The 22133-nt window shown below is 39.7% G+C and overlaps 1 protein-coding gene across 5 annotated transcripts in view; it reads right to left on the bottom strand.

Moving 5' to 3' along the window:
- Positions 1-22133, bottom strand: part of LOC117404024 (calpastatin-like) — a 68156-nt gene that overhangs the window by 5872 nt on the left and 40151 nt on the right. For 2 of the 5 annotated variants that reach the window (XM_058989401.1, XM_058989238.1), the window contains exons 5-25: positions 15917-15952; positions 15341-15394; positions 12907-12987; positions 11991-12080; positions 11773-11877; positions 11330-11413; positions 11201-11242; positions 10878-10997; positions 8289-8375; positions 8071-8175; positions 7625-7708; positions 7496-7537; positions 7222-7341; positions 5709-5849; positions 5245-5349; positions 4047-4133; positions 3540-3581; positions 2661-2870; positions 2078-2182; positions 1462-1545; positions 492-548 (exon numbers count right to left, since the gene is read on the bottom strand). In XM_058989401.1, coding sequence (XP_058845384.1) covers positions 492-548; positions 1462-1545; positions 2078-2182; positions 2661-2870; positions 3540-3581; positions 4047-4133; positions 5245-5349; positions 5709-5849; positions 7222-7341; positions 7496-7537; positions 7625-7708; positions 8071-8175; positions 8289-8375; positions 10878-10997; positions 11201-11242; positions 11330-11413; positions 11773-11877; positions 11991-12080; positions 12907-12987; positions 15341-15394; positions 15917-15952 — 1881 coding nt within the window. The remainder of the gene's footprint in view (positions 1-491; positions 549-1461; positions 1546-2077; positions 2183-2660; positions 2871-3539; positions 3582-4046; positions 4134-5244; positions 5350-5708; positions 5850-7221; positions 7342-7495; positions 7538-7624; positions 7709-8070; positions 8176-8288; positions 8376-10877; positions 10998-11200; positions 11243-11329; positions 11414-11772; positions 11878-11990; positions 12081-12906; positions 12988-15340; positions 15395-15916; positions 15953-22133) is intronic. The other 3 variants (XM_058989354.1, XM_058989297.1, XM_058989444.1) reach the window with 3 other exon arrangements.

The following is a 22133-nucleotide window of genomic DNA, read 5'->3' as shown; positions in this document are numbered from 1 at the left end:
ATTAGTTACAAGAAGACATTTCAGTCAGATATAGAACTAGGTCAATTATTTTCTATACTGTGATTGTGACAACTGCCTTTCTATACAATGATTCAAAAGTAACAGAATCTGCTCTATTTCCAGGTGAGCATTAAAAGGGACTTGTTACCAGATGTTCCTGGTTCAATCCCAGCTCAGCCACTGACTCACTGTGTGTAAAACCAAGGCCCTATTGTACGTGACTCTGCAGCAACAGTTGTGATGCATAGTTCACCCCCAAGTCTCTGTAAGTCGCTTTGGATAAAAGCGTCTGCTAAATGACTAAATAATAATAATAATAATAATAATAATAATAATAATAATAATAATAATAATAATATTGGGATATCATCATATTCATATACTGAGCTTGTATGGCTACCTTGTATAAACCAGCTCTATTGCCATACTGTCACTGTTTAACACTGGCTTGCCAGCAGGGTTTCAATGCTGTTCTCTTCTTTTCTTCTTACCTGTGCTTGATCTTTAGGTTTTACCACTTGCTTGCTTGCATCTTTCCCTCCCTTTCCCTGCAAGACAAATGTCCTGATTACATCTTAAAACAGAAGAAATACACCAACAATGTCAAAAACCTCACTTAGTAAAATAGAAGCTGTTTAAACTGTAACAATGCTTTGGGATGTATTTTTTAGATAGCGCCTTATGCATAGTTTTGCCTAAAAGTATAAGGTGTTTTTTTTTTTGTGAGGTTTCTTGGGAGGAATTCGGAATTGCAGGAGCAGTTTGTGTTGTAGCTGGTCAAGAAATGTTACAAGAGCTGTTACATTAGAGGTGCTGTCTCAAAGTGCAATGTGTTAACAATAACAGACAAGCTGTGCAGCTCGAGAGACTGTCCGTCTGCAGCTGTGTCTCCCCTGCAAAACCACCCTTTCATTATCTATCTAGCTATCTATGAAAGGGATTAAGAATTGATAGATCACACAGTGACAGGTCTACAGAACCAGGGCAGCTACTGAAAGAATAGCCATGGATTAAACACACACCTTCTGTAGAACTTTACAGCAGGGTTCATCGATACACTATACTGATATTGAAGGGACAAACAACAAGACAATAAATACTTAATAAAAAAAAAAAAAAAAAAAAAACTAGACAACATGGCATATACAGTACAAGGAACTGGTTTTGCTTAACCTTGCTTTTTAATATTTATTTGTATTATTATTGTTAGACAGATCTTTTATTTGTACTTCTAATGCAGAAAGCTCAGTTAAGGTATTTGTTCTTCATTTTACTCCCCAGAGAGTTGAGCTCCATTCTGGGCTGTTGGCAGGTGTCAATCCACACACACAAATGGGTGAGGCCATTTCACAGGCTGACTGGATTAACACATTCAGCCCCTACATTGCCTTCAACGTAAAATGAATCTTGTAATTGTCACACTAAACCTCTGAGTCACTCTCATTGAGACAGAGTACCAACCTTGTCATCTTTAAATCTGTATTCCTCAGGGATTGTGTTCTCATCCTCTCCCAGCTTTGGCTGGTGTTTATCTGTCATTTTATCCTAGAGAAAAGGGAGAATCACTGTTGGCATTAAATAAATACAATGGGCCCAATTCACAGAACTGTGGGCCACATTACCAAAACTTTAAGGACTGTTTTAAGGAATGTTCTGTTAACATTTACAAAGCCCATTTTGGTAAATTAAATCAGTTGACAAAACCCTTTTCAGCTGTTTTACAGAGGGTTTGTCAGTTTATTTTCATTTTACAAAGCACTGTTTAAATACATTCCTTAAAGCAGTACTTACGGTTTTGGTAATAGGGCCCAGTACCTCCATGTTACTCAAATTAATTGTTTACCTGCATTTTAATGGTATTTGAATTGTTTATTGAGAATCAAAGCTTAAAGAAATTAAAAAAATCTAATAAAGAAATAAACAGCAATGGAATTTGACATGTGATTTAGCAAAAAATCATGAACTCATTAACAACCACTTTTGAAAACTGAACACTGACGGACGTGTTGATTTATGATATGTTAAAGGTGAAACCGAGGCTCATAATACAATCCTGTCAGAATGATGCTGTTGTTACCTTGACGACAGCAGACGCAGGGACTGGTTTGGGTGCGGGTGGGAGCTCGTCTGGCAGCAAGGTGTCTGAAAGGGCATCCAGAGCAGCAGTGGTGCCTCTGGACTCCTGAGGAAAACAAGCAGGGCACAACACAGCTTTAACAAGCAGGGCACAATCCAGCTTTAACAAGCAGGGCACAACCCAGCTTTAACAAGCAGGGCACAACCCAGCTTCAACAAGCAGGGCATTATACAGCTTTTCAGAAGCATTTTTTTTTTCTTTCTGTAAAATGTAAGCATGCTGAGTAACAATCTAAGCAGAAGCATCAACAGAGAATCGGTTCACAACACAAACAATAGTATATTAAACATTTAAGAATATTAGAAGAAAACCTTTAATATAACACTGAGTTTTTAAGTTTTGAAACAAGTTTACATTTTTTATTTTACCCAGTTCAGTTTTACAATCAATGAAAGGAAGAATAAAGACAAACAGTGTGGAGTGGAGCGCTCAAAGAAAACTGGAGCGAACACCAGCCTCTCTCTCTGTCCATGCAGTATTAAAGAAGCCCTGTCAGGTGAAGACATGCCAATGAGGTGCCTACCTGCCGTGAGACTGGCTGAGACTTGGCTGCACTGGACTGGACAGTGGGGGCTGCACTGGACTTGACAGTGGGGGCAGCTGTGCACTGGACAGTGGGAGCGGCTTTGCACTGGACAGTAGGAGCAGCTTTGCACTGGACAGTAGGGGCGGCTGCAGGGGAGTCAAAATCTCCTGCCAGAGCGTCTAACGCTGCACTGTCTCCCATTGTTTTCTAGAATACAGACATAGATCAATGCATTCTCAGTATCTTTCGCTTTGAAATATCTGTACTGCTTTATTTTGCATGGCATACATTATTCTATCACTACATACTGTATGCTACTGGGGTTGTGTATATCAAACACTGGAATGCCATTGCAATTTTATGCTCATCACATTTCATATGTATGTTGAGATTATTTACTTCCGTGCCCCAGTGATATTTAAGACATACATATTGGTTATTACGTTGTAGAATAATACTGATATTTTGTCATTCACATGATTACATTTCCCTATTGCATATCTAATGACTGTTTTTCACATCTAATTGAGCAGTACATTCCATTAATAATGCTACTCAAAATACAGCTTTTATTATTATTGAACAACCACTACAAAATACCTAATATGTGTGTTGCTTTTTAGGATTTAGAATACATTTTGTATCCAGAACTGGAAAACATACAATCAACACAGATATATACTAAAAGAAACAAATCACACTGAGAAAGACTTCAATTCAAAACGTATGAACTAGTTTAATTTAGTATTGCTATTAATAGTTATATTTATAGTACAGCAGGATTTCTAGACATTGCTGCAGATTCGCACTCTGTATCCCTACAACTGACATATTTGTCTTCTAGTAAAACCATTGCTGGATATTGCCTCCACTTACCTTTGGCTTCTCTTCTGGTTTAACTCCGTTCTTATCCTTGTCCTACAATAAGAAGAAACAGGATCGCTAGGTATTAGTTTCCAAGGTACTACTGTAGATTCTAAATTATGAATGTACCCCCACCTGACTCCGCCCAACAAACTGCAACACTAATGGTGTTTCCTGGTATCTAGACCATTAGACAAAACAAACAGGCAGCTCAAGCAAATAGGTACCAGAGGGTTTTGTGCAGCAGGCAAACAAAGGGGCTTGTGGCCTTGTAAGCAGAGTCAGCACCACTTACCATAGTTTCATGCTTTGATACTTTTTAAAAGCTGCTATAAGGATAGAGAGGTCTTAAAAATGCTAAATACATCGTTGTTGTTCTTAAAATATATTTGAAGTCTGGACCTACGTGGTGAGGCTGTTAACACCAGTGGAAGCCCTGTACCTTTATGTGATACACTCCAGTGCCTTTAGAGACACACACAAGGAGAACACAGAAGAGGAGGTTTGAAAAGCAGTTACCTTATCAACCAGGAATCTGTATTCCGGAGGGAGAGTATCATCCCGGTCTCCCAGTCTCTCCAGTCTTTCCTCGGTAACCTTGGCTTCCTAAAAAAAAATACTCATCTTCGTCATCAATCTTCTTAATTCTCCAATCCCTACATATATCAAAGAGTTGCTTATTTCACTTCTTTGCCTGTCTCATACAAGGCTGTATTACTTTTTGTCCTTACATATGGAACACTGATTTCAAGTCTGATTGTTTTTTTATTTTAATTTTAATATCAGTTTCTAAGTGTGCAACACATCTGGTTGCAATCGCTACTAAAAACACGAGAAATGTGTGCTTGTCTTTATTTGTTATAACTGGGGTGCACATCATTTTGAAAATTACTGCTAAACTGTTTTGAAAGTTTAGCACTAGGAGAGCCTACTGGTGCTAAATTATCAAACCCTGCTCTCACGAAGCCCCCCCTTCAATGAGTTTTTGGTGTACAAGTGGGTAGGTCATGTGACTAGTCCAGACCCAATGAAAACTATCATCCTCTATGGTTGCTACGGAATACAAAAAACATAAAAATAAATAAATAAATAAATAAATAAATAAATAAATAAATAAATAAATAAATGTCTTCTGGCGCTAGAATGTAATGTTGCTGGCGCAATGAGCTATCTCCAACCTGCTCCAACTTCCTACATTTCGATTGGAGGATTGTAACATGCTTGCGAGATTTAAAATGAGATTACAAGAAAAGCGGAGGATTTTTTAGGGAGTTTGTACACGCTTGTGGAATTTAAAACAGAATTGCAAATTGTGGTGAAATGTAAAGAAAATGCCTAAACACACCAAACCCCCACAAGAATGTACCCGTGACCATAAGGACTTCATTGTGTAAGACAGCAAAGGAAAGAAGATACATTTGAAGTGTGCAAGTACTGTCAAGTTACTATACATATTGTGACAGAAAAAACTAAAAGTAACTGAAAACATTTATTTCATAAAAAACAAGGATTTACATAGAACCTGAAAATAGTTAAAAATAAATCACCAAAAAACAGAAGCCCTAATTATACTGTAAATATTTTAAACCATGCGATTGATAAAATAGTTTTTTATTAGAAGATAATTCATGTATAAGGGTGTTCAACTTTAAATGCTCTAGTATAAAATGGGTGTCTCTCATCTGTAGCACACTTGTGAAACGCTTGCTGTTGTTACCTTGACGACAGCGGACGCAGGGACTGGTTTGGGTGCGGGTGGGAGCTCGTCTGGCAGCAAGGTGTCTGAAAGGGCATCCAGAGCAGCAGTGGTGCCTCTGGACTCCTGAAGAAAACAAGGCAGAACAGTGCTTTAGGATACAAACGACAGAGGGTTACTAAATGCAAACCAAAAAGTGTTATGGCGAGAAAGCTTGTGACACGGGTGATTCTAGTCTATGTATAACACGTCTGAATGAATGTGACTTGTATTTACCTCCTGCTGCTCCCTCAGAAGGAGATGCTAAATAAAATAATACTTCAGTGTGCTTGGCATAGCCACCTGGATGACAATGCACACCGACATGGCAGACAAAAGAGGTATTGCCTATAAACAAACCACAGCAGAATAACTGAAGACAGAAAGCATTACGTACCAGATACGTCACACAAGCGGCAGGGCGTTCCAGTAACCGATGTACCTACCTGCCGTGAAGCATTCGGTGGCTTTCCTGCAGCGCAGGTTTCAGATGTGGGCGCGGGTGCAGAGTGCACTTTGGGGCTGACGTCAGGGCAGACAAAATCTCCTGCCAGGGCGTCCAGAGCTGAGGTATTGTCCATTGGTGTCTGAAAAGGAAACGGTAGTGCTGTTAATGCTGCAACAGATACCACTAGCTGTTGCAGCAGAAACAGCTTTCAAGAAAGCAACGGTTTCCAGAGAGATGCATTCTCCCATGCAGTCTACACGAAGTGGAAGGATAATAAGAACACCAGCGAGATATCCAGAAAAGAACATTGTTTAAAATGGTTTACTTCAACTCGTTCCTGAAGCAAAGGATATGATGGTGAAGACCAATCCCCACTGTGGACTAAGTGCTTGCAACCTCTAGTCCCAATGCAGACAAGCTCATTATTTGTATAAAAGTAAACACTTGAGAATCTAGGAATTTAGATATTTAAAAAAATAAATAAATACATAAAAAAGGGGGAGATGTCACATAAGGCATTGCACTAGCAATAACGTTTATTGCTAGACATGGCTTGTTACTTTGTTAAGTTACTGTTGTTAATAAAGTTGTTGTTGACCTCTAGCTGTGCCGGAGTCCTCGTGCTTTTATAAATAGAACACGGTGCACAATGTTTCTTTCCATTATTGCTTAACATGCCACGGATGAGTTCTGTCGCCCTAATAGAAGCTCCATTGTCATCTTTTGTTAATAAGCCATATATCCACTTACTTCTTGCTTGAAAAACGTGCACACAGCTGTGCAATTACAAAACTGGTTCCTATGCCTTTTTGATGATGTAATGCATGTGTGCTTACTGTTTATACTAGGTTGCTATGCAATTAAATTAAATACAGAGAGATCCTCACAATTAAAAAAAAAAAAAAAAAAAAAAAATCACTGAAAATGTTACATAGGTGCAATTCTTACTAACACTTGTGGTCGTAGGCTCTGAATAGCTAAAATTGTTTAAATATATCAAATGACGATAATATTGTTTAAAACATTAATTAAAAAATACAGCGAATATACTTTTTATTTACTTTTTTCTTGGTAATGATGGTTTAAAATCTTACCCAGATATATTACATGTTTGCATCACAAAGGATCACATTTCTATTAGATTACACTGTGTTTCTTCAGCATATTGTTATTTTCTTTTTGTTTTAGGACTTCGGAATTGACTTTAAACACTAAAATGTTTATTTCCTCTTGGGGTTACGTGGTATGCGGACACATTAGTGATTTGTATAAAATGACAAAACATTCATATAACACTAGATATTGAATACTATATTTTTTAGTATTGTGTTTGTATGTCATTCAGTGCAATCAGGAAGATGACAGAGATACCTGCAACTTCTACACTTGGAATTCATTGTAAAATTAAAGAAAACCACATGGCAGGCTGGTTTACACAGCATGACCTGCTGTACCAAATATACCAGACAAACAGCAGGAAGTGGCAGCAATCCAGAAAGAGCTGTGCCTACCTGCTGTGGCTTTGGTGTTGCTGCAGAAGGGGCCGGTGCAGAGTGGACATTGAGACTGGTGGCAGGGGAGACAAAATCTCCTGATAGAGCATCAAGAGCAGCCATGTCATCCATTGGTGTCTGCAGAGAAAACACAGCATACAGTTTCATGCAAGTGGAACAAGACAGTAACACTATGTAACAAATGTGTTGAATAGAAAATAAAAATAAAACTAATAATAATAATAATAATAAAACTAATAATAATAATAATAATAATAATAATAACCCCTACCTTGTCTTCCTCCTTTGCTTTGGGTATGGGTGTGTCTTTATTCTATGGAGAACACAACACAAGCAGTTAACATGGCATCATCCACATTCTCTGGCATTAAAAGTAGAGTTTACTTAAACCTGTACTTACAGTACCACCAAATCTATAGTTAGGTGGAAGCGAGTCTTCTCTCTCCCCAACTCTCCCCTTATATTTCTCAGCAGTTAAGTTTTCCTGCAACACAACAAAGCACAAGACAATAGGTTTCACTTTGATTTGTGAAAATGTATCAAGGTACTACTGATTCATTTCTATGTATGCAATGTGTACGGTCTTAAAAATGTATTTATGTAAACTGCCAGTGGTTTCAACGATATTCAGTGTAGATGCAGTCATCCTACCAGGACACAGGACACAGGAAAGCGACATGCCTCAAAGGATTCAAGGAATGTTATTAGAGCCCTTTAACTCTCATTTAAGTATCTGTAAATCAATAACAATAATAATAATAATGAGTCTGGTTTTTAAAAGAAACAAACCCTTCCCATGTTAACTGCCCTGTGTTCTGAATGGTGTTACTCCTCCTAACCCAGTACCTGAACGATATCTTTAGGAAGAGGTTTGGGGGCTTCTGGTTCCACTTCTGCAACACCAAGTGTGTCTCCAAGAGCATCCAAAGCATCCAAGGACATCCCTGAACTCTGCCGATTTATTAGAGGAACAGAATCAGAACAGGAGAGTTGCATTTCACACACACACAAAACTGCGTCACTGCTCAGCCGTGTTCAATACAGATACAGCAGCCTTCATTTACCTCCTCAACCTTGGCTTTGTCAGCAGGAGGCTTTGGAGAGCTTTTTAAGCTGGCTGATACAGTGCCGGTCACATCCTTGTCTTTTTTCTGAAGAGATTTGAAAGAAAGCTTTGTTTTAAAATGACATTAATTCTGCATCAGTTATAACACAATCACGACCTCCAGGGAGGTTATTACACAATCTAAACACTGAAACTGCAGTGCTGAAAATGCTGAAAGACACATGAACAATGTCTCTGAAGCAGACTCTTGTAAAACAGCCTCAGATCTGGCATGACAGTCCCAGACATAAGACTAGTGATATTTTATAACCCTGCCAACTTAGTAAAAGACAATTGGGTTTAATATTAAGTACTGGAGCAGGAAGACGGTTCGTAGGGGAAAGCTTTAAAGTTATTATTATTATTTATTTCTTAGCAGACACCCTTATCCAGAGCGACTTATAATTGTTACAAGATATCACATTATTTTTACATACAATTACCCATTTATACAGTTGGATTTTTACTGGAGCAATCTAGGTAAAGTACCTTGCTCAAGGGTACAGCAGCAGTGTCCCCCACCTGGGATTAAACCCACAACCCTCCAGTCAAGAGTCCTGAGCCCTAACCACTACTCCACACTGCTGCCCAAATGCCATTTGGTGCACTTTAAAATTGCCAATTTAAAAGGGGACCCTGTGCTTTGTCAGAGAGAACACGTTGATAACAAACAGGCTTTCATGTTCCAATCACTTAAGGTAATAAAATGAAAGTGGACCTACGTTATCAATAACATTTTTGGTTCATAGGAGCCCAACACTGTTCAATATCTATATTAACAAGTTGGTTACAGTGTTGGAGCAGTATGCAGTCCCTGGCCTCACTCTACATGACACAGAAATCCAATTCCTGCTCTACGCAGACCTGGTCCTGCTGTCCCCCACAGAGCAGGGTCTGCAGCAGAGCCTGTCACTGCTAGAGCAGTACTGTCAGACCTGGCCACTGACAGTAAATCTGGACAAAGCCAGAGTTATGGTCTTCCAGATGAAAGCCAGACCACAGGGAAACAGCAACCGCTTCACTCTGGGAAGCACCACCCTGGAACACACCACTAGCTACGTTTACCTGGGTCTGACCATCAGCGCGTCAGGGAGCTTCAATGTGGCTATAAACGCATTGAGGGAAAAAGCACACAGAGCCTACTATAACATAAAGAAAACACTTTACAAATGTAACCCCCCCAATAAAGATCTGGCTAAAAATCTGTGATAGTGTTATCCAACCAATCCTTCTTTATGGCAGTGAAATATGGGGCCCACTTTCAAAATGTAATTACAAAACATGGGATAGAAATCCAATTGAAACTTTCCATTTAGAATTTTGTAAAAACATTTTACATATACGTAGAAACTCCCCGGACCATGCGTGTCGGGCTGAACAAGGTCGCTTCCCCATACTGCTACCCACTGAAAAAAGAGCAGACAAATTCTGGGTCCATTGGAGCCAGGCTGACCCACACTCCTACCAGCACAATGCATCCCAGAGACCCCAGCTCTGCTAAAAGAGACCCCCTGAGACAACTAGCAAAGAAACACCAGCTTGGCAACAGTACCACTGACAAAATTACAGCAATAACATTGAAACAAATTGATCTCAATAATAACATTTTGACTTCAGTGATAGTTAAGAGAGTGACACACATATCTGACTATTTCATTTTGGCCCATTCCAAACCTTGACCATTTTTCAGGGAAAAACAAAAAAGATACAAATGTCAAAAATACATCAATGAAAGGACTGTGTTTTAAAATAAGCAGGTTTCCATGTAGATGTACTGTAGTTGGTTTTGTTGGTACAGTTCTATATTTTCAACAGGAGCAGTATTTTAATTCAGAACGATATGACACTGCTTTGGCTGACATTTCTGAAAATGATGCTCGACGGGGCGCTCAAGCGAATGGTATAATGGCATCGATTACTCACTTTCACTTTGTGTTCCCTTGCCTTCTGATGTGGCGAGTTCAAGAAACATTTATGGAGAACGATCTGGAAGTACTGACTGCGCTAAACCGCATCCTGACAACATCTTCTAAAAGCATCACGGAGTCTCACTTGGATTTGATTTGCGAAAACTATGGCATGCGTAAGGAGGAAATGATAACAAAGCTGCCTGTATTCAGTAAAATGCTTGAAAAGAAAGAAAGTAAGATGGATAACTTTGAATCCCGACTGGAGTTTAAGGAGCAAAACCTTGGGAACAGCTTGAGTAACATGGATAGCCTCTTTCGACTCTTCCTTATGGTACCTGTGAGCACTGCATCGTGTGAAAGGAACTTTCCTGTCTTCGTCGTCTTGAAAACTACCGGACAGAAACACCTTTCTGGATTAGCCATGCTAGACACAGAGCGGGACATTCCCATCAATTTGGAGCGAGTGATCGACAGCTTTAAGGATTTATGCAGTGTGAGTGGATGGCATCTTCTTCCTGCCTTAGCGAAGAAGGCTGGTTGGTTTACTGACAGGCTGGTTTACACAGCATGACCTGCTGTACCAAATATATCAGACAAACAGCAGGAAGTGACAGCAATCCAGAAAGAGCTGTGCCTACCTGCTGTGGCTTTGGTGTTGCTGCAGAAGGGGCCGGTGCAGAGTGGACATTGAGGCTGGTGGCAGGGGAGACAAAATCTCCTGATAGAGCATCAAGAGCAGCCATGTCATCCATTGGGGTCTGCCGAGAAAACACAGCATACAGTTTCATGCAAGTGGAACAAGACAGTAACACTATGTAACAAATGTGTTGAATAGAAAATAAAAATAAAACTAATAATAATAATAATAATAAAACTAATAATAATAATAATAATAATAATAATAATAATAATAATAATCATAATCATAATCATAATCATAATCATCATAATAAACCCCTACCTTGTCTTCCTCCTTTGCTTTGGGTATGGGTGTGTCTTTATTCTATGGAGAACACAACACAAGCAGTTAACATGGCATCATCCACATTCTCTGGCATTAAAAGTAGAGTTTACTTAAACCTGTACTTACAGTACCACCAAATCTATAGTTAGGTGGAAGCGAGTCTTCTCTCTCCCCGACTCTCCCCTTATATTTCTCAGCAGTTAAGTTTTCCTGCAACACAACAAAGCACAAGACAATAGGTTTCACTTTGATTTGTGAAAATGTATCAAGGTACTACTGATTCATTTCTATGTATGCAATGTGTACGGTCTTAAAAATGTATTTATGTAAACTGCCAGTGGTTTCAACGATATTCAGTGTAGATGCAGTCATCCTACCAGGACACAGGACACAGGAAAGCGACATGCCTCAAAGGATTCAAGGAATGTTATTAGAGCCCTTTAACTCTCATTTAAGTATCTGTAAATCAATAACAATAATAATAATGAGTCTGGTTTTTAAAAGAAACAAACCCTTCCCATGTTAACTGCCCTGTGTTCTGAATGGTGTTACTCCTCCTAACCCAGTACCTGAACGATATCTTTAGGAAGAGGTTTGGGGGCTTCTGGTTCCACTTCTGCAACACCAAGTGTGTCTCCAAGAGCATCCAAAGCATCCAAGGACATCCCTGAACTCTGCCGATTTATTAGAGGAACAGAATCAGAACAGGAGAGCTGCATTTCACACACACACAAAACTACGTCACTGCTCAGCCGTGTTCAATACAGATACAGCAGCCTTCATTTACCTCCTCAACCTTGGTTTTCTTGTCAGCAGGAGGCTTTGGAGAGCTTTTTAAGCTGGCTGATACAGCGCCTGTCACATCCTTGTCTTTTTTCTGAAGAGATTTGAAAGAAAGCTTTGTTTTAAAATGACATTAATTCTGCATTAGTTATAACACAATCACGACCTCTAGGGGGGTTATTATACAATCTAAACACTGAAACTTCAGACTGCTCTGTTAGTATAGAAAAGAGAAGTCAGATATAATTCATATTTATTATTCAGTATAAAACACATTTAATTAGATATCCTAGTCTTTCTGTAAAGTTACTTATTCCTGAAAATGCTGAAAGAAGGGGGCCGATAAATCACCCCTGAGGAAAAACACCAACAGGATTCATTTAGAGAAATAGCACATAAAACAAATATTGAGTGGCAGAGAGTTGCAGGGGGACAGGGCAATGGTTACACTCTGGGGTACCTGATGTACTTGGATGTAAGACATGATTCTGAGAGATATAGTGAGGCCACCACGGTGCATAGCAGTACAACAAGGAAAATAATGAAGACCCATACCGAGTTCATCCCACTTGTGTAATTAACCAGTAACAGTCTATTCCTTTACCTGCTCAGCTTTTGACTTCTTCTCAGTAGAGAAGAAATAAAAAACACCCAACTAAATTAATAAACCAGGAACATACTAAAGCCTCTATTACAGACCAGCCCACACCACCATGCCAAAAGTAAACTTCACACCCTTGACCGTCGGTTAGCTATAGAAATTAGCCAGTTCTATTTGCAATCAAGAGAAACTGCTGCCAGTCTGATGGCGAGAGTGAGGTCATCAGCCAGATTTTTTTGGACTGACAAAGCAGTTGTCAGAAGCCTCTGCAGGTCCCCACGATGACTAGGGGCAGACTTGACGATTCCCTGCTACCTACCTCAGCACTTTCCTTGCCAGCAGCAGCAGCAGCAGCGGTGGTGGCTGTAGCAGTGCCCAGAGAGGGCTTCTGATCCTTGGGCTACAAGAAACAGGAGGGTGGGGGGTTCATTTACTGTGCCGGAGCTGGCATAGCCAACATACAGTACTGTACGGGAGGATGGGCAGGGACATTCTGAATAGGGATGGATACCATGGCTTTCCTTAGATCAAACTCTGCACCTGTTTAGTTTAAAGTGACTTGTTCCCTCGATTATTTTGTATACACCTTGCATTGTTCACAAGAAACGCATTGCTTTGCCTTTGCTGTACCCTGTGTGGTTCGTATCGCAGCTTTATCCAGATCATGGTCCCTCGAGCAACTCTGATTTATGAGTGCTAGATTGTAGGAACAGAAAATGAGCATTGTTGCAGGAGGGAGTATGATCTGGGTACACCACAGTGTTTAGAAGTGATTCGCGACCCATAAAGCCTGGACAATAATTGCCATGTCAAGTCAAATCTACTGCAGTACTATTGACAGTACCTTATCTTCTGATTAATTCTTTTGCTCAGCAAAAGAGTACTAAAGCTTATTGTATGCTTTTGACAAACTTGGAAAAATAAATTAATTAATTTAATACATTCTTCTTGAAACACCAGGACTACAGTAATAATGCCATTAAAGGATACAGTTTGTTTACCGAAGCCAACAAAGGCTGCATGTTTTGTTTTTTTTTAAAGTTCACTCATTTCTCACAGTACCACAATGGCCTGTGGGATGTTTAAGGCACACATCTTTTGTAGCACTGGTCAAATTCACTTGAGCACCAAGGGAAAAGAATGAGGCCTGCACAAACACAAAGCTTGATCTATTCAATATCTCCAATAAATCTGAGCTGGCTGTGTGAGGCAGGTTAGTCGGGAAAGACAGACAGCTCCTCAGAGCTGCTTCAAAGCTTCAAAAGATGGGCTTTTTTATCGATTTTGGCATCAAACGAGATGCTGTACCTCCTACAAGGGTGTACTTTAATGAAGCAGTGTCGACCTTAAAGGGATACTTCACACTATCCTACACATTTCTGGAATATTTCATAATCTCTGATGTGTGTTTTGTAGAATTCTCCATTGTTTACCCTTAGAGCATCACTATGCCCCCTTTCAACCACAAGGGCTGCTTCTGAAATCTTAATATCTGAATTTCTGAAATTAGCAACTGTCATTTTGTCCCCTTGGCAACTCTGACAACTGTGGGTAAGTAAATGACAAACCTTCTGAGGGGACAGAAATGACAGCTGACTCTTTTGAGTCTGTTAGAAGCAGGACCAGTACCTACATAAGAATAAGCCCCTTTTCTGCAAGACCATTTATCCTGTTGTAACACTTAGACCAACTTCCCAGTCTCTAATAAAAATAACCATATCCCCTATGCAGCAGGTATTAGGATCCCACCAGGAACCACTTAAAAAGCCCTGTGAGTGGCAAAGGGGGTATCATGTTTCAGATGGGGTCCTATTTCATGTGGCACAGGTAGCAAAACTACAGTCAAATCAGAAAATGAATGGAAAACTTTGGACGATAAAGGGCTCGAGTGAAATCTAGATAACCGGATCCTCATTATGTTTTAATTTTAATACTGCAAGAACTGAGTGAGTAAGAAAACAAGTTCAGCTTCTGGTTCTCAGCCAGTTACCCAAGCCGTAGGATCTGGTAGTATGCATGTCCCTGAATTCAAGCCCTACTGACAATGGGCGCTGACTGAATCAGGTTATTTTATCAAGAGAACAGGAGCTCACTGCTGTTTCCTGTGTTACAGGTATGGATACAGCGGGAACATTTTGCAACAGATTTGCAGGTTCAGAACCGTTTACTGCTCTTGCTTGGTCCAGGACAAACACAAATATGTCAGGCTGCAGGTTAAACAACACTGTCTCCACAACCATGAGAAATGTACCTTCCTGCCAAACTTAAAAAAACAAACAAATTGTGTTACATGTTCCCATGTGTTGCTACAACTGTTTACGTAAGGTGTGTGTATGGTTTTATTTTTGACCACTTTTTTAATCTTTTAAATTGCATTCCCTGCATCAAGATGGCTTCCCATGTACCTACATGGACCTCTCAGAACTACATTTCCCATCATCCTCCTGTTCACTGGTAAATCCATCTGTTACATATGTGAGCAGAAGGATGATGGGAAATGTAGTTCCGAGAGGTCCATGCAGGTACATCTGAAGCCATCTTGAGGCAGGGAATGCAATTTAAAAGTTTAAAAAAGTGGTCAAAATGTAAAAAAATAAAATAAAACCACACACACACACACCTTATGTAAACAGTTGTAGCAACACACGGGAACATGAAACACAATCAAAGGTCCTTATGTACCCTTATTTAGGGATATGATTCCAACAGACTGATGATAAAGACTGACAAGCAAGTTGATCGTATATCCTTACCGCGGTTTCTTTTGGCTTTACAGCAGCTGGTGCACTGGCAGAGGAAGCTGCTGGCTGTGCAAAATTCAAAAGAAGAATGGGGTTAATGAGAACGAATGCATGCATTACACCAGACTGCAGAACACACAAGGAAATCAGAGAAAATATCCAGTTTTCTTTTACCCTCAATCAGATTAAGTCAGAGGCAGGCATACCGAGACTGCGCCTCTGTGATGCACGGTATCAAACCACAACATCTTCTTCCCACACGGCCCGCTGTTGCTACCTGCCGCACTTCACTGCCTTACTCTGCATACCTGTACGTATCTGTAAACGGGTAATGTCTTGGGATTTTGAACTGGCCTCTGTATATACTAGAAGCCAATACGCCGGTCGTAGGGTGTCTTACTGTCTAAGAGATGTCATCCTGTACATTACATATTTTTATGCAAGACCATTGCTTAGAGAGGGTCCATATGAAGCACTCAAAACAATGCAGAAACAGGACTAATAGAAGTTCCCAGTTAGCTCAGGTCGTTGTGTTTACTCTTTCTGATCCTCATGAAGACCCGTATGGAGAGTGCAGCTGATGCTTACCTGCTTGGCAGGATCTGGTTTTGCAGCCTGCGTTCCCTGCAATAAAAATAGAGAAGTTTCATATAAAGGAAATACAGCAGCAGAAAACAAAGAACCTACAGCACTATACAGAGATACAGTTTATATACACACACGCTTACTTTTACATAGGTTTACTATACTTTCACCACGCTATGCATTTCATATGCTTCAATATGCTTAACTATATCTAGGTAGGTTGTGTATGCATATGGTCCATGTAGTAGGGCTAACAGATTATCCACGAAAGTATAAATTCTGATGGTGGTATGCAAGGATGTTTCTCATTTGCTGTAAAGGATATTTCAGTGCTTTACTATACTTGTCTGTGCTTGTAAAATGAAGACAGTGCTTTTTTAAAAAGTTATAAATCCAGTTGTAAATGCAAATTACGGATAGAGCTTGTTCCAATGCTTACTAGAGGCTTTATTCTTCGAATATTTATACTTAAGAGCCTGCATGAAATCAATGAAACTCAAATGAAAGTGCAGCTGGAGGATACCTGAGCTGCTTGCATGGGCTTTGCAGAACAGAACAGAAACAGACAGGAATGAAAGTAGCAGATACAATAAAACAACAATGAAACAATAAAAACACTACGCCTGTTACCAGCACAAGGAACAAAATATTTACAGAAAACGTAGTTCATACAGCGAGTATACATATGGTATACAAACATGAATACATCTAGGCAATATGCTCTCAAACACAGCTTTCTCAAGACCTTTAGTACCCCGCGTGGATGCAAAAAAGGTTTGAAAAGCATGCAGAGTACAACTGTGAAGGAGACAGTATGGAAGCAATGACTAACAGATTAATCAAGTGAAAACAATTCCTTCTTTGGTAAGCTATACAGTATAAAACGGATATCGATCTAAACATAGGAGCCTGATTAGAGTGCATTCAAACAGAACTTACAATACATAACACCCTCTTACTAATTAGCAAATATATTTTTAACAACAACAAACAAATCACAGGTTACAAACAGAAAAATGAGTATCTCCACATCTTGCTTCATACCTGGTATATAATATGCTTGGATTTTGTTACAGATGTAGTTCACAAAAAATAAACAAACAAATGTGTTGCAATGCCACCTATTGGAAATAATAAGTATCACTATAGTCAAAGATAAGTTGCCACATGCATTCATCTGTGCAAGCTGTTCAAAACTCTATCACGCAAAACAGCGTGGCTAAATCTAGCACATCCACGCCGGTCAACACTGACAAATAACTGCTCTGAGAAAGACCAGGCATGGACAGATAGCCTCCTGAGCTACTGGAGCAGCCTTGTTTTGCATGCCTGTTGAGTCAACTATATATATATATATATATAGATCTAGCGCTAAACCATCCTGTGTATGGTTTTCTTTTCCAAGTTATCCTCAGTGTCGATGGTTATCAATGCAATGGTTCTGTACTAAGGGACAAATGGTAGCACAAAGGCAGTTACAATGGCTGGTAATGCAGGGCTACCATTTGCCCCATAATGCCATTAAACTAGCACTTGTATTCTTGTTATAAGGCGGAACACAAATAGAACACAGTGTCTCCCGTATTAATCAAAATCCTCCTCTGCCTTCTACAACGCTACAGGGTACCCACAATATGAAATGGCCAGGAAAAGTAAAATTATTCAAATAGAACAGTAATACAGCAGATAAGTAACAGATCCTCGCGATGTTAGAAGCAGGTGGGTGTGGCAGCACGATAGCCAGTAGATTGTGGGTTTTGTCAATGATACATTGATGTACTGTTCTCCTAGCTGCTCTGTGAGGGCTGGTGTTCTACCTGCCTGGTCCTGGAGACATGGATGCCCTTTTCCACGCAGTGCCTGTGCAGAGCATCCTGTGTGAATAAGCAAGCAGGGGTGTGCCGAATATTCACACTTGATACTACATCACGTTGGTGTGGTATTCTTAATGAAAAACAAAAAAAACAAACTGTGAATTGAATTTTAAAAAAGTAAGGAAGTGGCTTCACCTCCCTTCACAAAGGAGTAAATAATGTGACCCTGTCGCCTTGATTGTAAATCTCAAACTCATTCCAAACAGCACCCGGCTAGGGAGCAGTCAAAGACAACAGTGCAGTCTGTGTGTGTGGAAAAGAGCAAATCATTCTGATTGATACATGATTCTCATTGTCAAATACTTATCCATGCAGCTCAGCTTCTTTAAATAGCACACCCACACTCAAACACCACACAGTTTGATTTGCCCTACTGCTTCTGGCTAATGTCGGACTAAGGCTTCAGAAAGAATTCTTGGACTGGAAGGACCGAGCTACAGGCAAAGTTTAGACAGGGGGTGAAATGTCTGTATCCTGCACCATGGCAACTGATAGGAGGCCACTAAACTGCACACGCCTTTTCAGATTAAAAACCTGTTCAGCAGAATAAGCAAAGGAACACACCCGACACCAATTCAAGTGTCCAACTGTCTGAGCTTTTCTGATGTGAAATAGTTTCTCAGTTAAGTCAGAACAAATCGGTTACTATGAATAAGCCCAATCAAAAGTAAAAATAAATAAATAGATACCATCACTTTGGTTATTATCACACACTATCAATTACATTTATCTTTCATGTAACCAGAGTGAGGGAGTAATGCATTACTGTAATTATTATTATTATTTGTTTATTTAGCAGACGCCTTTACCCAAGGCGACTTACAGAGACTAGGGTGTGTGAACTATGCATCAGTTGCAGAGTCACTTACAATTACGTCTCACCCGAAAGACGGAGCACAAGGAGGTTAATTGACTTGCTCAGGGTCACACAATGAGTCAGTGATTGAGGTGGGATTTGAACCGGGGACCTCCTGGTTACAAGCCCATTTCTTTAACACAGCCTTCTTTTCTGATTTACTTTCTGTTAAAGCACTGCATGGTGTAATCTGATTACATTTTTCAGTAACTTGTAACCTTTTTCAGACAGGTAACTAAAATGTGGAAATGCATTACAATCTATGTGAAAAAAAAGGACTATGGCTAATTCATAACATGGAAAACAGAAAGCACTTCAACAGTGCAAGTCAAATCTTACATGTCACACAAACAAGTATGTTTTTATATCAACTTGCTAGAAAATGGCAAAGGAGGGAATGAGTGGGTTTGATAGCTGGATCTTCAAAGAATATTTCGAGCTGCAGCCGTGATAAATTGCATACAGTACTGTACCTTCATTTCAGTAGGCTTCTATTGTGAAGCGTGATGAATTGCATACAGTACTGTACCTTCGTTTCAGTAGGTTTCTATTGTGAAGCGTGATGAATTGCATACAGTTCTGTACCTTCGTTTCAGTAGGTTTCTATTGTGAAGCGTGATGAATTGCATACAGTACTGTACCTTCGTTTCAGTAGGTTTCTATTGTGAAGCGTGATGAATTGCATACAGTACTGTACCTTCGTTTCAGTAGGTTTCTATTGTGAAGCGTGATGAATTGCATACAGTACTGTACCTTCGTTTCAGTAGGTTTCTATTGTGAAGTGTGATGAATTGCATACAGTACTGTACCTTCGTTTCAGTAGGTTTCTATTGTGAAGCGTGATGAATTGCATACAGTACTGTACCTTCGTTTCAGTAGGTTTCTATTGTGAAGCGTGATGAATTGCATACAGTTCTGTACCTTCGTTTCAGTAGGTTTCTATTGTGAAGCGTGATGAATTGCATACAGTACTGTACCTTCGTTTCAGTAGGTTTCTATCGTGAAGCGTGATGAATTGCATACAGTACTGTACCTTCGTTTCAGTAGGTTTCTATTGTGAAGTGTGATGAATTGCATACAGTACTGTACCTTCGTTTAGTAGGTTTCTATTGTGAAGCGTGATGAATTGCATACAGTACTGTACCTTCGTTTCAGTAGGTTTCTATCGTGAAGCGTGATGAATTGCATACAGTACTGTACCTTCGTTTCAGTAGGTTTCTATTGTGAAGTGTGATGAATTGCATACAGTACTGTACCTTCGTTTCAGTAGGTTTCTATTGTGAAGCGTGATGAATTGCATACAGTACTGTACCTTCGTTTCAGTAGGTTTCTATTGTGAAGTGTGATGAATTGCATACAGTTCTGTACCTTCGTTTAGTAGGTTTCTATTGTGAAGCGTGATGAATTGCATACAGTTCTGTACCTTCGTTTCGGTAGGTTTCTATTGTGAAGTGTGATGAATTGCATACAGTACTGTACCTTCGTTTCAGTAGGTTTCTATTGTGAAGCGTGATGAATTGCATACAGTTCTGTACCTTCGTTTCAGTAGGTTTCTATTGTGAAGCGTGATGAATTGCATACAGTTCTGTACCTTCGTTTCAGTAGGTTTCTATTGTGAAGCGTGATGAATTGCATACAGTACTGTACCTTCGTTTCAGTAGGTTTCTATTGTGAAGTGTGATGAATTGCATACAGTTCTGTACCTTCGTTTAGTAGGTTTCTATTGTGAAGCGTGATGAATTGCATACAGTTCTGTACCTTCGTTTCGGTAGGTTTCTATTGTGAAGTGTGATGAATTGCATACAGTACTGTACCTTCGTTTCAGTAGGTTTCTATTGTGAAGCGTGATGAATTGCATACAGTTCTGTACCTTCGTTTCAGTAGGTTTCTATTGTGAAGCGTGATGAATTGCATACAGTTCTGTACCTTCGTTTCAGTAGGTTTCCATTGTGAAGCGTGATGAATTGCATACAGTTCTGTACCTTCGTTTAGTAGGTTTCTATTGTGAAGCGTGATGAATTGCATACAGTTCTGTACCTTCGTTTCAGTAGGTTTCTATTGTGAAGCGTGATGAATTGCATACAGTACTGTACCTTCGTTTCAGTAGGTTTCTATTGTGAAGCGTGATGAATTGCATACAGTTCTGTACCTTCGTTTCAGTAGGTTTCTATTGTGAAGCGTGATGAATTGCATACAGTTCTGTACCTTCGTTTCAGTAGGTTTCTATTGTGAAGCGTGATGAATTGCATACAGTACTGTACCTTCGTTTCAGTAGGTTTCTATTGTGAAGTGTGATGAATTGCATACAGTACTGTACCTTCGTTTCAGTAGGTTTCTATTGTGAAGCGTGATGAATTGCATACAGTACTGTACCTTCGTTTCAGTAGGTTTCTATTGTGAAGCGTGATGAATTGCATACAGTACTGTACCTTCGTTTCAGTAGGTTTCTGTTGTGAAGCGTGATGAATTGCATACAGTTCTGTACCTTCGTTTCAGTAGGTTTCTATTGTGAAGCGTGATGAATTGCATACAGTACTGTACCTTCGTTTCAGTAGGTTTCTATTGTGAAGCGTGATGAATTGCATACAGTACTGTACCTTCGTTTCAGTAGGTTTCTATTGTGAAGCGTGATGAATTGCATACAGTACTGTACCTTCGTTTCAGTAGGTTTCTATTGTGAAGCGTGATGAATTGCATACAGTACTGTACCTTCGTTTCAGTAGGTTTCTATTGTGAAGCGTGATGAATTGCATACAGTACTGTACCTTCGTTTCAGTAGGTTTCTATTGTGAAGCGTGATGAATTGCATACAGTACTGTACCTTCGTTTCAGTAGGTTTCTATTGTGAAGCGTGATGAATTGCATACAGTTCTGTACCTTCGTTTCAGTAGGTTTCTATTGTGAAGCGTGATGAATTGCATACAGTTCTGTACCTTCGTTTCAGTAGGTTTCTATTGTGAAGCGTGATGAATTGCATACAGTACTGTACCTTCGTTTCAGTAGGTTTCTATTGTGAAGTGTGATGAATTGCATACAGTACTGTACCTTCGTTTCAGTAGGTTTCTATTGTGAAGTGTGATGAATTGCATACAGTTCTGTACCTTCGTTTCAGTAGGTTTCTATTGTGAAGCGTGATGAATTGCATACAGTACTGTACCTTCGTTTCAGTAGGTTTCTATTGTGAAGCGTGATGAATTGCATACAGTACTGTACCTTCGTTTCAGTAGGTTTCTATTGTGAAGCGTGATGAATTGCATACAGTTCTGTACCTTCGTTTCAGTAGGTTTCTATTGTGAAGCGTGATGAATTGCATACAGTTCTGTACCTTCGTTTCAGTAGGTTTCTATTGTGAAGCGTGATGAATTGCATACAGTTCTGTACCTTCGTTTCAGTAGGTTTCTATTGTGAAGCGTGATGAATTGCATACAGTTCTGTACCTTCGTTTCAGTAGGTTTCTATTGTGAAGTGTGATGAATTGCATACAGTACTG

The sequence above is a fragment of the Acipenser ruthenus genome, chromosome 1 (genome assembly GCF_902713425.1).
Source record: "Acipenser ruthenus chromosome 1, fAciRut3.2 maternal haplotype, whole genome shotgun sequence".
Lineage (NCBI taxonomy): Eukaryota > Metazoa > Chordata > Actinopteri > Acipenseriformes > Acipenseridae > Acipenser > Acipenser ruthenus.
Note: the sequence above shows the minus strand (reverse complement) of the source record. Positions and strands in the feature narration are given on the sequence as shown.